This window comes from Anguilla rostrata, chromosome 4 (assembly GCF_018555375.3).
Source record: "Anguilla rostrata isolate EN2019 chromosome 4, ASM1855537v3, whole genome shotgun sequence".
Classification (NCBI taxonomy): Eukaryota; Metazoa; Chordata; class Actinopteri; order Anguilliformes; family Anguillidae; genus Anguilla; species Anguilla rostrata.
The window spans coordinates 29,113,347-29,129,447 of NC_057936.1; the positions used below are offsets into that span (position 1 = coordinate 29,113,347).

The 16,101-nt window shown below is 38.8% G+C and overlaps 1 protein-coding gene across 1 annotated transcript in view; it reads left to right on the forward strand.

Moving 5' to 3' along the window:
* Window positions 1-15,698, forward strand: part of ptprc (protein tyrosine phosphatase receptor type C) — a 99,034-nt gene extending 83,336 nt beyond the window's left edge. Inside the window, exons 15-32 of the mRNA XM_064332051.1 lie at window positions 6,160-6,268; window positions 6,648-6,682; window positions 6,771-6,880; window positions 7,454-7,544; window positions 7,715-7,791; window positions 7,985-8,021; window positions 8,153-8,250; window positions 10,362-10,487; window positions 10,695-10,852; window positions 11,297-11,432; window positions 11,547-11,696; window positions 12,175-12,265; window positions 12,382-12,515; window positions 12,955-13,089; window positions 13,181-13,303; window positions 13,749-13,915; window positions 14,424-14,559; window positions 14,817-15,698. Coding sequence (XP_064188121.1) covers window positions 6,160-6,268; window positions 6,648-6,682; window positions 6,771-6,880; window positions 7,454-7,544; window positions 7,715-7,791; window positions 7,985-8,021; window positions 8,153-8,250; window positions 10,362-10,487; window positions 10,695-10,852; window positions 11,297-11,432; window positions 11,547-11,696; window positions 12,175-12,265; window positions 12,382-12,515; window positions 12,955-13,089; window positions 13,181-13,303; window positions 13,749-13,915; window positions 14,424-14,559; window positions 14,817-15,128 — 2,225 coding nt within the window. The 3' untranslated portion in view covers window positions 15,129-15,698. The remainder of the gene's footprint in view (window positions 1-6,159; window positions 6,269-6,647; window positions 6,683-6,770; window positions 6,881-7,453; window positions 7,545-7,714; window positions 7,792-7,984; window positions 8,022-8,152; window positions 8,251-10,361; window positions 10,488-10,694; window positions 10,853-11,296; window positions 11,433-11,546; window positions 11,697-12,174; window positions 12,266-12,381; window positions 12,516-12,954; window positions 13,090-13,180; window positions 13,304-13,748; window positions 13,916-14,423; window positions 14,560-14,816) is intronic.
* The last annotated feature ends 403 nt before the right edge of the window (window positions 15,699-16,101 follow it).

Genomic DNA, 16,101 nt, shown 5'->3' on the forward strand with positions numbered 1-16,101 from the left:
GATCTAACCATTGACACACGTTGCGGTAAGTAGATCTATATTGAAATGTATTTTTTGTGTGCGTTCTCATGTGACATTTAAAATCAGCGCGTTTACTACAACACATTTACTAAAACTGTTAAGGTAACCTTGATAAACTACTGATTTGATTTAAATGTAACTATGTATTTGTAGTCAAAGTGTGGATTATGTGAAATATGTTTCATTTTCCAAACCCAGCATTTCTAATCGTTAACACCCTCGTTTCACGCCTGGCACTCTGATCATTCATAATTCATTGATACTGTTGGATCAAACTTTATCAGTGTTCAACTCACAACCAGATGAAAATTAAGAAATGTATTAAGTTAAAACAAATATGTATGTCTAATCTAAAGACAAGGTTCAACAACCTTTAAAAAATTAACTGAGGTTACAGACATGGACAAGGTTACAGACATGAATTAAAGAAGATACTAAACCACAGCGTGTTTGTCTCAAAGTAATCCAAGGATGTGCCAGAACCAAAATGCAAAAACCAATAGACAGCAGAATATTTTTTTAAAAATCTAGGGATGAAATATAGAATGCTAGACCTTGATGGATTCAGATGCCCACTTCTGACTAACAGACACAAACGTCTTGCCAGGTTGCCCAAGCTGACTGCTAACTAATAGAAATCCACATATTTTATCTAGTGAAAGAGAGGAGGGGGAGGGGAATGGACACCCCCTCTGGGACACACACACACACTCACACACACACGCAGACCCACACTCACACACAGACAAACACAAGTGGTATCCGTATATATTTGGTCATATAGTATACATTATTGAATTTATTTTCTTTTGTTGCCATTTGCTACTATACTGCTACAGCTACTACAGTACCATCACTATTTTTCCACTATAACTAAGTATTATCATTCTCTTCCAGATGTAAAGATAAGCCTGACTAAAGAAACTATCACCAATACTTCTGCGCATTTTAAATGGAAAGTCCACAGCCCTAAATGCCCAACACTTCTGACAGAACAGGAATACAAAAACGAATGTGAATATGTTTGTGCATATTCAACACCAACGATTGGTAAGGGGGAAATAAAGATTCAGTAAAAACCACCCATTTATGATTGTCTTTTCCATGGTTAAAAAGGTTTTAATTAAGTGTATTTGTTCTATTTTGTAATTTTTATATGATGAGTGCAAATAAATCAAATCAAATCAAAAGATCCATATTTAAAGTGTGTGTAAAGAGTGTGTAGGACTAAATGAAGCTTTTTCAGTAAATCTGCTACAGCTTGCTGTTCTTTGGCTTGCTGAAAAGACAAGGCTTGAGAAAACAGGATGAAATGGTACAGAAAATTACTGATAGTATCTCACTAAATGACCATGTTTTTCTTTTTTCTTAATTTTCCATTTATGTTCTGTTTTCTCAGAAAATCAACCAGTCAAAAACAAATCGTCTGAATGTGTATTAACCAATCTAATGCCTTTCACGAACTACAATTTCTTTTTGAAACTTCAATGCTATGGAAAAGATGTTAAAGGAAGCAAACTTGAAAGGACGCATACGACAGGACCTGGGAGTAAGTTGTAATCTCATATCAGCAATCAATCAATATTAAACAGGCACCTAAGCATGTACAGTACATATCCAGTAAAAATAGATTGTATATGTATATATGCTTGTATATCCATGAATGTAACATTGGCTTATCTTTCTTTTGCAAAGAAAAAGACCATTCTGTATAAGAGTTTACATAATTTTTCTACGAAAGGTGAAGTTTTTCATTGGGATTACAAGATTAGGAATCAGTCATGTCTTAATGCACTTCATACAGCATTTCTATTAATTTAAGTTTGGAATTCATGCACTATGATTAAAAATGTATCAAAGTAATTTGTCAGTAGTAAGGTAAACAAAAATGGACAGATAGACAGAGGTAAAAGATAGACAGATGTAAACTCTGGTAAACTGGATGGTAGTCTGTCAAAGATTATTCCTAATTTCACCAAAATGAGTTCAGGAAATTATGCTATCATTACTGCAGAAGAAATCTGCTTGTGAAAACTGATATGTGAATATGAGGCCACCCTATTTTTTATATGTCCATTAATATTCTACTTTTGAAAAGTAATAAGGAAATTTCCACAAATTGATATAAACAGCAAAAACATATTTTTCAGGCCACAGAACTGAAGTGATATCCCTTCCACAAATCGTGTTTATAGATTATTATATGTTAGAACTATATATAATATAGTGTAAATCCATGAATGAGTCAATTTACACTAAATGGCCAATGTATGTTGTGCTGAATTGTTACTTTTTTCGAGCATCATCTATGTTGACAATATGATGTTAAACACTACCACGAATGTGCATGTCTGTGTACTCATGCATTGTTTCCATTTTATTTTCATTTGTTCATTTTCCTGCCTTATTACACCTGTGCTTTCATTCCTGACAGTACCTAAAGGAAAAATAACTGTTAATGAAACACAAATATCTTCGAACGGTTACAAGATAACTTGTTCATTTGATGGCAAACTCAATGGAGAAAGTAAAAAATACTCTGCGAAGATAATAGACCGACATAACTCCACACAACAGGAAAAAAATAATACAAAGAAATGTGAATTTGAATTTACGGGCCTCTCATATTTAACTACGTATTATCTCACGGTATGTGCATTTTTACACACAATGTCCCTCCTTTAATGTTTGGATGTAAGAATCATTGAGCCTCATGTACAGTACATGTATGGAGTATGGAGACTTCATAAAGGGCTATATTTTAATGTACAGTACTACTTAAATGAAATAGTCATTTACCCTATAATGCTAATATACCAGATACTTGACAACAACTGGCCTTGTTCCTTGTACCATAATTTGACTCTTAATTGCTCATAATATGATACATACTATATACATGTATTATGCAGTTTGTGAGTTGTGAATTTTAAATGTAATTTTATTGGTAAAAGTGCTAGAACTCATCATTGACTGTAACTTTGAACTGCTTTCTTTTTTTACTGTTAACTATTTAAAAGATCAGGCTGAGAGTATGTAACTAATGAGTTTACAGATATAGATTGAGATATTGCCATAGGAAATGGTATTAGATGCTGCAACTTTAACATGTGAAATTGATTATTGTAAAAAAATGTTTTTTTGTTTTTGAAAACAAATGTGTGTGTTTGTGTGTGTGTGTACACATACTTGCATGCATGTATGCATGCATGTGTGTGTGCTGCATGTGTTAAGGTTCTTAAGGTTCTTGGAATACTAAGTATTCTTAAATTGAACTATTGTCAGTCTTCCATCTAAGAATAGAATCTCCAAGGTAGCTGTGAGTAAAGGTTACTAAATTAACTGAACATGTTAAATGAGAATGTGATATGACAAAATATAGGCAAACAGAGTTCAGCTAATTAAGCTTGCTACTAAATTACCCAATCAATTATTAAAGTCATAATTCTTGCAAAAAATTTTGTCACATGACATTATTGTTATCTATTATGCCTTAATAGCTTTATTTATTCCAGATTTTTTAAAATTCACACTGCATTGTTATTTTAATATAAATGTGCTGCGTACCTTACACCCTGTTCCATGTTGCCTTTTATTTTCCAGGTTGAAGTTTACAATGGAAAGTTTTGGTCCAGCCCATCTGCGCGAATACCCCTTTCAATTGGTTGTAAGCATTCATTATCAGTTCCTTTTTATTGAAATCCTTGCATCCTTTTTATGGCATTCATATAGATCGTATGCATGTATGTATGTAGGTATGAGCATATACACACGCACACACACACACACACACAGTTGCAAGAAAACATTTGTGAACCCTTTGGAATTGGATTTGAGCCTGGATTTCTGCATTAACTACTCATTAAATGTGGTCCGATCTTCATTTAAGTTACAATAATAGACAAACACATTCTTAAACTAATAGCACACAATCAATTGCACTTTTCATGTATGAGGTTTTGGTGCTGGTGAGCAATGCTTTTTCCCTCCAAACATAGTGTTGTGTATTTTAGCAAAAAAAGTTTTGTCTTAGCCATCCATAGAACATTGTCCCAGAAGTGTTGAAGAACCTTCTGGTGATCTTTTGCAAACTTGAGATGTGCAGCAATTTTTTTGGGGAGCAGTGCTTTCCTCCGCGGTGTCGTCCCATGAATACCATTTTTGTTTAGTGTTTTTCTTATTTTGAACACATGAACAGAGACTTTAGCAAGTTCAAGGGATTTCTGCAGGTTCTTTGCTGTTACCCTAGGGTTTAAAAAAACTATTTTTCAGGGTTTAAAAAAACTATTTTACCTCCTTCAGCATTGCATGCTGAGCTCTTGCCACTCTTGCTCTTTGCAGGATGCCCACTTCCAGGGAGATTAGCAACAGTACACAATTTCCTCCATTTGTTGACTTGTCTTATTGTGGATTGATAAACACCCAGGCCTTTAGTAATACTTTTGTAGCCTTTTCCTGCTTTATGCATCTCTTTAATTCTTCTTCTACTCTTCTCTGAAAATTGTTTTGATCAAGGCATGGTTCGCATGAACAGATGTTTCTTGAGAAGAGCAGACTCTAACCCTAACCAAACTTTGATGCTGTAATGCTAGATATGTTTGACGCTGCTGGCCATCAGCGTAGTGGTAGTACATAGTAAAAAAAAAAAACGAGGCCTTTCTGGAGTTAAAACACTACAGACACACGCTGTTGGCTAATGACACACCCAGCACTGGCTTGTGTGGCTCTGAGAAATATGACCTGCCCCCCAACGAGTGTTTCAAGCAACTTTTCAGTATAGCAAGTGATGCTGTGTCTCCCATCACAGATTGCTCCCAGCTCATGTGCAGGAGCTTGTCTTTACAAAATACAACTTGGGGAAGCAAAGTTGTATGAGTAAAGCATAATCGCTGAAGATGTATTCCACTCATAGAAACCTTTCAGTTTTTTTCTTTAATTTACCTAAGCTTTTGCAAATCAAACATAAAAATATTAACAAACAAAAACAACAACACACTATAGCCGTACATTCTGTAGTTTAAAAAAATTAATTGGGGGTTCATTGCATACAGTAGTTCATAATGAAGATGAGGAACAATTTTTTTTATTATGAAAGCATTTTTCAGTTCATAATTGATTTCAGTGTCCCTCAGGTAGGGGTGGTGGTGGGGTTCATGCAAGTCATACTATGCAGTTCAGAGTAAGAATGACTTACTATGTTTTCATTTATAAAAACATTTTGCCTATGTTTGAAACTTGATCTGACTGTTTGTTTACCTCAGTGTTATTAAAAACTGTTATGGCTATATAACATATAGGTCATTGTTTGTTAAATATACCTTTAAAAAGCAAATCACCTGTTGTTAAACTGGGTTATTATTCATTATTCATTTCATTGCCAAATCATGACTTTAATGCCTTGATAACTCAATGGCTGTGCCAGTGATTACAATGGTAAAAATCTGGAATTTTTGCCATTTAATACAGCTTCCACCTACTTCCGGTTTTGTCTGAATAATAAATACAAATACAAATAATGTTGGTTGAACAAATACAGATACAAATACCTCCATCCCTTTAGAACAATTCTGAATTTAACCGTAGACAATTTTGGAGATGACATCAATGACATCATTTAAAAAGTATTTAATTTTTGTTCTTTGTGCAAAATCATTAGCTACTGTAGTTGCAGATCTAAGGCGAAAAATATGGATGAAGAAGGCTATAAAGAGTTGTCTCTTAGTCTCTTGTAAAACCTGATCACCAGCAGGTTTACAAAGTATGGAACATTTGTATCCTGTAGGTGGGGCTTAACTACAGGCAAGCATTGTAGAAATAATGATAATTGCATGTGAAATTACATATAACTTATAAATTATATTATATATAAATATATGAACTCAATAAAATAATGGCAACAGATTAGAAGTAATATTATTGATTAAAGCATGCTGCAATTGGGATTAGCATGGGACAATGCAAATTAGTTTGAGAGCATGCTGCAATCAAGACTAAGGCAATTTTGTCTTGATCTTGATCTAAATTTGGGAAATACAGAAAGTCTGGGAAAAAATCCTGTGCTTGTCTCCAAGTTGCAAGGCACATTGCAATTGTCTCATTAATTTTAACATGAAAAATATTTCTTTTTTGATTTTTCAGACAATGAAAAAGCCCTGATTGGATTCCTGGCATTCCTCATCGTTGTCATGGCTTGCGCCCTTCTGTTTGTTCTACATAAAATCTATTTACTTCGGAAGAGAGACTCACAGTATGTTTCATTGCATCCTACTTACAGCAAATTAATGTTGACTGCGGTTTTTCAGCATTTGTTTCCCAAAATGAATGATTCCACGTGCATTCAATGCACTTAATGTACAGCATGTGCATTAAGCCAGGTGCTCGCTAGTTTGTAGTATACCATCTGCCATGGCTGATTCTATAAATTATTTCATAGAGGTGCAACATATGTCTCCTTTAGCCCTTCAAACTGTACCTTTGGGCCTGATTTCTTTTATATGACAAAACTGTATTCTGTCTTACTGAACATAATTTAGAGAAATATTTACCTGATTTATTTAATTTAATTAAAAGGATAGTCCTATCAGCAATTGCTCCAATGCACTGTTATTTTGTTGATTGTCTTACAGCAACTTTGATGAGCAGACAGAGCTGATCCAGATAAGTATGTTTCGCCATCATTTCTCTCTCACTTAACCCTGTGCAATTGTACATTGTGGAGCCTGTGTCTGATGAGCTCTGGCCTTCTGCAGATGACGATGAGACCCTGATGAACATTGAGCCAATCACAGCGGAGCTCCTCCTGGAAACCTACAAGAGGAAGATTGCAGACGAAGGACGCCTTTTCCTGGCTGAATTCCAGGTAAGCAGTGGAGGTGCTTTCCGATTTACATTGCAGGAATTCAGGTTATCTGCGCTTTTCAATTCCAGCCCATTATCACATAGACATATTAGTACCTATTTTATGTCACAATAACATAAATAAATTGCTTGTTACATTATCTTTATACTTGTATGTGACTCTAGATCCATTCAGAACACAATAAATAACACGTTTCCTGTACATTGTTTACTGTATTGTAACTTTTGTTTCATCTCTATTTAATTTGTTTCATGATATTAATACTACTTTTAAGTGAGGTTATAAACCCTTGTTAACAGAAAGAAATGTATTACTGGCATAGTGGTAGTGCGACCTGCCGAGTTATAGATCACATAAAAAATATATTGTAACCCTCAATAACTTGTCACATAGTTTTGCATGCGTTTGCTGCCCACCTTCATCCTAAATTGCTGTTTTTGACGGGTTGATTGAAATATTGCAATAGGAAGAGTGTTGGGTCACAACTCGTTTGCGTTGTCACTTTCAGTTGTCTTCTGTGCTCTGTATACTCTACATGATTAGTAACACAAAGTGGTGTCTGTACTTTATCAGAGCATTCCGAGAGTTTACAGCAAATGCTCAATCAAAGAAGCCAGAAAACAGTGCAATCAGACCAAGAACCGCTACGTTGACATCCTACCATGTGAGTACAGCATTTCCCACCACAATTATCACATGCCATCTCATTGTAAGCGTATTGACATAGTATCATAATTATTTAACAGTAGAATCTTAAATCCAACCCAGAACCAGAACCTTTATCTCCTTACGAACACAAAACATTAACAATACTTGAACTAATTTCTTTGGCAGATGATTTTAATCGGGTTCAACTGTCCTCAGTGAGTGGAGTAGCAGGTTCCGACTACATTAATGCAAGCTTCATAGACGTAAGAAAGCTTTTTAATATCAAGTATTTCCATTTTTAAATGTGTATTGACTTTATGTATGTCTTAAGTGATGTTAATACACTTCAACGCATGTCCATCTCAATGTCACAATAAAGATTCTTGACAAATGAAAGCATTCTAAAAGCGGCCAGAGATTTCATACGTTACTACTTGAGCTTTTATTTCCACACAGGGTTACAAAGAGGCTAAGAAGTACATTGCAGCCCAAGGTAAAGCATTGCACCTTTAGTATTATCAAGCTACTCTTTTACTCTTAGTTTTGTTTGGGTCAGGAAATAAATGCAGAGTCAGCATATTTCATCTGATGGTGTAATACTTCATACATTCTGAATTTTTCCAGGGCCCAAGGATGAGACGGTGGTTGATTTCTGGAGAATGATTTGGGAGCAACAGTCCTCTATAATAGTAATGGTGACCCGATGTGAGGAAGGAAACAGGGTAAGCAGGGAATAAATAAAAAAGATAACATACTACACTTTGTAGCACTAGGCTACAGACTAGATTCAATCCACCTACACTATGATATACATTTCAGCTCACAATTACTGCATTGTAGTACAGAACAGAGCATATTCATTCAATAGACCATTGTGGCAAACACGCCTGCCACAGGCCACCGAAGTGGCTTTCTTTGGGGCCCTCCAGCACAGAGACACAGGGAGATGATGTTAAAACAGTCCACATTTATTCCACGAGGGTTTGGCAAGATGGTATAGCCAAATGAGCAGATGTTAACCCTGTCATGACGGAAGCTGCCTGGTGTGGGTGGGGATGGCAGATTTAACCTGTGCGCAGTGATTACCTCACTACGCACAGGTGCAGCCACTCCTGTTCCTGGGTCCAATTAGCCTGGCCCATTATCTAATTCTTCACCAATTATCCAATTGGCCAGGTCTAATTAGCTTGACCCAGGGCAGGTGTGGCTGCTTAAACCAGCCATCCCCACACCACATACCCCCAACGCCAAACTGAGGCCAGGGAGAATCACGGGCCGAAGCCTACCCCCCCCCCCACCACTCCCAACAAAGCAAAAGACAAATAAAAAATAAAAACCACTCTAAACACGCTACAAAATTTTTTTTAAAAGTCAGGGTGGGTGGCCCCGGAACAGTCCAGTACATGCGGTGACCCTCCTTCGGACGACAAGGCAGCCCTTCTTCCTCCTCCCTCCTGGAGCACGGGAAGTCCTGGGCTGCTCTGCTGGCTGGTGGGGGCGTCACCGGCTTGGGCTGTTCCAGGGGCTGTGGTGGGGTGGCTGGGCTGGTGGGCTGGTGGACTGGCCTTGTGGTGCTGGGGATCAGGAACCCTCGTGGCTGTGGTGGCCGCCAGTCGGCTCTGCTGGCGGGCGGCTGCAGGCTTATCCCCTCATGGGCTCCGGGCAAACCAACCAGGCCAAAACAAAGAACTGAAAATGACCAAACGGACGAGAAAGGAAGCAAAACGGCGCGGCCACCGCTCGTGCGCCGCCCGTGGCTGACCCGCCTTCCCGGCCAAGTCCAGCTCACGGCGCGACCACCTCTCGTGCACCGCCCGTCGCTGACCTGCCTCCTCGGCCAGGTGCAGCTCCTCAGCATCCCAGCTGAGGATTGCCTCCTTCCCCTCCCTGGTCATCTTCCGCTCCCCATTTCTGGCCCGGAGGATCCGCCCGAAGCCCTGTCGGGAACACCTCAGCCGCCCCTCCTCCAGTGTGCTTCCTGGCCGGCCCTCCTGTGCCTCTTTCCTGTGCCGGAGGAGCCCCACGTTGGGCGCCACTGTGGCAAACACGCCTGCCACAGGCCACCGAAGTGGCTTTCTTTGGGGCCCTCCAGCACAGAGACACAGGGAGATGATGTTAAAACAGTCCACATTTATTCCACGAGGGTTTGGCAAGATGGTATAGCCAAATGAGCAGATGTTAACCCTGTCATGACGGAAGCTGCCTGGTGTGGGTGGGGATGGCAGATTTAACCTGTGCGCAGTGATTACCTCACTACGCACAGGTGCAGCCACTCCTGTTCCTGGGTCCAATTAGCCTGGCCCATTATCTAATTCTTCACCAATTATCCAATTGGCCAGGTCTAATTAGCTTGACCCAGGGCAGGTGTGGCTGCTTAAACCAGCCATCCCCACACCACAACCATATTTATACTATATCCCTATTCATCAATCCAGTCCCCATACCACACTCAACAGTTTTTGCTATATTATGATTGCATACAACCACATTGTGGAATGTACAAAATATAAAATATTCATCCAGCTACTTTAGTACTACATTGTAAAGTGCAGACTATATACAATCCAATCATAATGTACAAAGTAAAAAGCAGATTCCTTACAAGCACACATTATGTCCAATATGAATTCTATAGCATTGCCCTGTGAAGCTAACTTTATACTGAATTTTAGGGTTCTGTTATTTGTATTCAAAGCAAGTAAATATTGCACAACCACTTGTTTAATACTCTACGTAGAGTGTTAAACTCTACGTGTTCACTAGTGCGTACAGTTGTATACCATTATATGGACACTCAGTAATTTGGTGGTATGGTTTTTTTTTTTCACTAAAGAACAAATGCGCTCAGTACTGGCCATCCATGGATAGAGAGACTGAAATTTATGAAGACTTTGTTGTGAAGATCAATGGAGAAGACTGCTGCCCTGATTACATTATTCGGCATCTCACAATCATGAATGTGAGTTTTTTTTTTTCATTCCTGAATTGCTTTTCCAGTTATTTTTATGGGAGTATGTTTAATATCTTAAAGTTATTGGCATTGCACCAATGATAGGAGTCAATTTGTTGGGCCCACCGATGTTAAGTGTCCTATAAATTGTGTACAGTTATTTCAGACTGTAATTATGAGGAAATAACTTTTCTGTCTCGATCTCTCTGTGAATAGAAGAAGGAAAAGAGTGCAGAGAGAGAGGTGACCCACATCCAGTTCACCAGCTGGCCTGACCACGGGGTCCCAGGAGAGCCTCACCTTCTGCTCAAACTGCGACGTCGAGTCAATGCTTTCAAGAACTTCTTCAGTGGACCAATTGTGGTGCATTGCAGGTTAGCTCCTGTACTAAAATGAAGGATTTAAATATAGCCCCGCCTAAAAAAGATGCTTGAGATGACAACCGTGACAAAATGAAGCCCATCTTTACTTTTACATTGAAGAGGGCTCTGGCTGCATGCCATTTCTGCATGGTACCCTTCATCAAGGTGAATTTCCTTACAGCAGGCCTGATATAAGAGGTAGACAAGAATAATGTCAAAACCATTGAAACTGAAGCAGTATTAGTGAGATTTCTTGGTGTCTGATGGAATTTCCCTCTCTTCAGCTGTTTGGTTTGTCTGGAGTCCGTTGAGGGGCCTCAGTATATGAGTGGTCCTGATCAAGGGTTAAAACACGTTTTTCAGGCTGAGGACATGAGAATGAGGTCATAGGTTTGTGCTGTTGTTTGTGTTTTTGGTTGCGGCTGCTTGTGTGAATGTGTTTGCCTCTCTCCATAGTGCTGGAGTGGGCCGCACCGGCACGTACTTCAGCATCGACGCCATGATGGAGGGTCTGGAGGCAGAGGGCAGGGTGGACATTTACGGATACGTGGTCAAGCTCCGTCGCCAGCGGTGCCTCATGGTCCAAGTCGAGGTAACCGCAGGCAGCCTAGCATGTTGACCATGAGTGTGTTAACACGGTAAATGATTGCGATACCTTATGCGCAATGCTACACAGGCTAACTTATCTCGGTTTTTGCTCTGACAGGCTCAGTACATCTTGATCCACCAGGCGCTCATTGAGTTTAACCAGTTTGGGGAGACGGAGATCTCCCTCTCAGAGTTCCACTCCTGTCTCACCGCCCTACGACAGAAGGACAGTCCGTCTGACCCCACCCATCTGGAGGCAGAGTTCCAGGTTAGCCCCCACAATGCAACACTTGATTCACAAGTGTGTCGAGTACAGTATAAGGAACGGCCATTTAATCACCACACTGCATATTTCTGAGGCCAAACATGGAAAATAGATAGGACAGCACATTATAAGTGGGTAATTCTCTATTTCCTTATTGGCTGGTTTGTGCATCACTGGCTGTGAAGAAACAGTAAGTAAGAGAGAGCAGAGATTCTAATATTCCAGTTGGAGAGAATTGTAAAATACAGAAACAGACAGACAGTTACAGTAGTAATGCACTCAGACAGCCTGCAAGTCTTCTTCTGAAAATTAATATTGTAAGAATTTGCTCGCATTTTAACTTCTGTACACAAAAAAAAAAGATTTTGAAATTTGTCAAAGCGATTCAAATCATTAAATTCAAACTAACATTAATATGAATGTCTGCAGGACTGCTCTTAATTTTATTTTTGTTTAACCTTTGTTTTTTTACATCATTCAGAGGCTACCAAAGTACAAAAACTGGAGGACATGCAATACAGGAACCAATGAAGAAAACAAGAAGAAAAATCGTTATTCTTCTATTATTCCATGTAAGCCTCAATGTGTATACACAATGGAGTCCTTTGCTACTGCTTAGTGCATTGCTCACAGAGATCAGTCTTACCAGTCTTTAACATTTTTAATTACTGGAAATATCCCAACACAGATGATTACAACCGGGTGTTGGTAAAACTTGAGGAGGACAACAGTCAAGACAGTGAACAGGATGAGGATGAAGAATATTCCTCCGATGAGGATGATGAAGATTCCACAAAGTACATCAATGCTTCCTACATTGATGTATGTCATCCCCGAATTTTACATGTTAACGTAAAACATCTTTTCAGAAACAGAGATACAGAAAACAATCACAGAAAACTTGGTAAAATAAATAAATGAATGTAAGTTAAACTGTAAACTAAGTAACAGTAAGGGTGCATGTGCTTCAAACATAAATAATAAATGCCAGTCCCAGAGTAAAGGAAGTAATGTCATATATATATATATATATATATATATAGTGCGCTCCATAATGTTTGGGACCAGTACACAATTTTAGATTTTTTTATACATTTCGGTTTCACCATGTAGGAATCATACCGTAACAGTTTTTATACATAGTCTCACCACATATGAATCGTTCATAGTCTAAAATTGTACAGAGCCAAATCAAGAAATAATATATCTTTGTCCCAAACATTATGGAGCTCACTGTATAAGCACTTTTTTTTCCTAATAGGGCTACTGGGGTCAGAGAAGTCTGATTGCTGCTCAGGGACCACTTTCAGATACCATCACAGACTTCTGGAAAATGATATTCCAGAAGAAAGTCAAGATCATAATCATGCTCTCTGAGTGCATGGAGGGAGGAAAGGTGGGTCATCACCAATCACCAGCCAGCTCCACAAATCACAAGCTGCAGAATAGCCAGTAACACTGAATTAATATACACTTGTAATTCACAGGAGTTCTGCTCACCATACTGGGGAGACGAGATTAAGCTGTTTGATGACATCGAGGTGCATGTCACAAGCTGTGAAAGTACTCCAGCATGCACCATCCGCTCTGTTGAGATACGCCACACCAAGGTACGAGGCTCTGTTTGAAATAAAGTAATGTCTACCATATGCTGTTGTACTGCACAGCTTGTTTCAGCTTAGTTTGAGAACTGACTGGTTGTACAACTCCGCATTGCAGCATACTGCAAATTCAAAACAAATATGTTTTATGTTTGATGCTATATGTAGTCTGATCCCCAGTGAAAGACTTCAGACAAATAAATGTTTTAATTTAATAATAAAAAATAAAGAATACATAATAATAATAATAATAATAATATACATTGTTTTAATTGTATATTGTATGTTTTCATTGTTTCAAAACATGAATCTATATATCTGGCACCTTAAGAGAATTGTACTTTTCACTCTTTCTAAAAGAGCAGAGCACATGAATGCTAACCCAGCAATTAGCTCACTTATGCACCATTGATTAAAAAAACACATCAGTGCTCTATAACCTTTTGCCCTGCAGAGGAAAGAGAGTCGCAAAGTGTACCAGTACCACTACCAGAAATGGGCTGAGCAGGACCTCCCGGAGAACCCCCTGGACCTGGTGGACATAATAAAAAATGTCAAGCAGAAATGTGGCTATGGCAATAGAAGGCCTGAGACGACTGCGCCACTTGTAGTACACTGCAAGTGAGTTATTATCCAAAGCCAGTTTACTGCTTGATTCAAACAAATACTGCATAACCTGGAGACTGAGAAATCATATATGAACCCAGTTGGAAAAATCTTCACTTTGTGCATTGTATTCATGTTTTGTATTACATCGTAATAAGTGGCAGCGAAGCTATTAGTATGTAGTATGTGTAGTGTATAAGTGGCAGTGTAGTATAATGGTTAAGGAACAGGGGTTGCTGCCTAAAGGTTGTGGGGTTGATTCCCATTCCCATGATTCCCATAGGAATAGGAAACAGCTGTTGTACATTTGAGCCCAGCTGTAGAAATCTATATAAATGTAAATGTATATAAAAATCTGGGTCATATAATTACTCTGGGTAAGAGTGTCTGCCAAATGTCATTAATGCCATTTCCTGTTTAGATGGGGGAAAAAACACGGGTTTTAAATGTTACACTTTTTGTTGTCTTATGCATCAAGCAAACTTATAATATAAAAAAATACATTTCTTCACCTCCTCGCTAGTGATGGGTCGTCGCGGACGGGCATCTTCTGCGCGCTGTGGAACATTCTGGATAGTATGGAAACAGAGAAACTGGTCGACGTGTTCCAGGTGGCCAAGGCTCTGCGCAAGGAGAGGCCGGGGATGATCCCCAGCTTTGTAAGTGCAGATAGAACATATAGCTAGAGGCCAGCTACATACTCACCACATTTATTTGGCTTGTATATTTATTTAGTGATGCGTAACATGTAAGCATAGGGATCGATCAATGTAAGAAAAATATCAAACATTGGAAAATACCGCACATGCTAATCTATATTTGAAAACATACTGTGCATAACTTAAAAATGAATAAAATGGGTACATAGTGTTCTTTACGTTGAATGTGCTCTGTCGTGGCACTTCCCTGTTTTCAGGAGCATTACCAGTTCCTGTATGATGTGGTGGAGAGGGCGTACCCCGCTCAGAATGGGGAAGTGAAGCCAAGCCCTGCCTCTGGAGCCGACTCTGTAGAGATGGTGGACGAGAAGACGGTCACTGCGGCGACAGACAGCGGGCAGCCCGAGGCCCACACCGCCAACGACGTCCAGCTGGGGGGCGGAGGTGCAGAGGAGAAGATGGAGCCCGCCCAAGCTGCCAAAGAGGACGCCACAGAACCCAGCATCTCCACTGAGAAAGCGCCCGAGGAGAGCGCCTCGAACGGTCCCTCGGGTTTAGTTGAGATCTGAAAGGTTTCCCTGTGCGTGTGTGTGCGTGTGTTTTGATTGTTTCAGTGGGGCAGCATTCTAATGTACATGAAATATGTATATGTTTTATATGTTTAAATTTTTAGAACTGTTTTCTGCAATTTAAAAAAAATTAATGAATGTAAATTGTATGCAAGAGCAAGTTTTCTTATCAATGATGACAAAATGATGGCAAAGTTCAAAGAAGTACTTTTTGTAAACATACTCAACAATGGCTATTGTAATAACAACAAAATTATGAAGTATAATGATGTTATGTAGTCTAATTTGGTATAGAAATATGTCATTTTATGTATATTGCTTTTATAAAATGTGAGTAAAAGTAAAAAAAAAACTACCATGATATTATCAAACTATTTCTTTTGTATTTTCATAGGGCTTATTGCTGTGGTTAGAAAAATTGTTTAAAAAATGAAGCTTAATGTTCCTCTATGTATTTGTATGTTAATATGTTAATATTAGCATATATAATATATATTTTGCCATTCATGTTTGCCTTGTGTTTGGAAAGTATTTTTCAAGGAATAATAAATGCTTTTATTGTTATATTCACATTTTGTTTAACTGTGTTTGACTTCACCTCTTTCCTGACATTACCTTCATACACACACACACACACACACACAATATCCCCCAATTTCTCAGCATAACTGCTTGACCTTTTGAATGGTGTTTTATCATTTACCTTAATGTTTATATCTGTATCTGTTGAAATGTTTAAAAGTTTGAACATTGAACACGGACCCCTTTACGGTGTTGAGAAAACACTGACCCTTTTCCATTGAGGACGAGACAGAAGAGAGTGGACTCAAGCATTATGACTCAAGCTTAGCTTGGTTGTACAACAAAAACAGGAGGTACAGTACAGTGACCACTCAGCCACAAAGACCACTTACAGCAAGGTGGAGGTACTGCAATGGAAGAGTACCTTGCGGTTCACATCTCAGACCAGCAG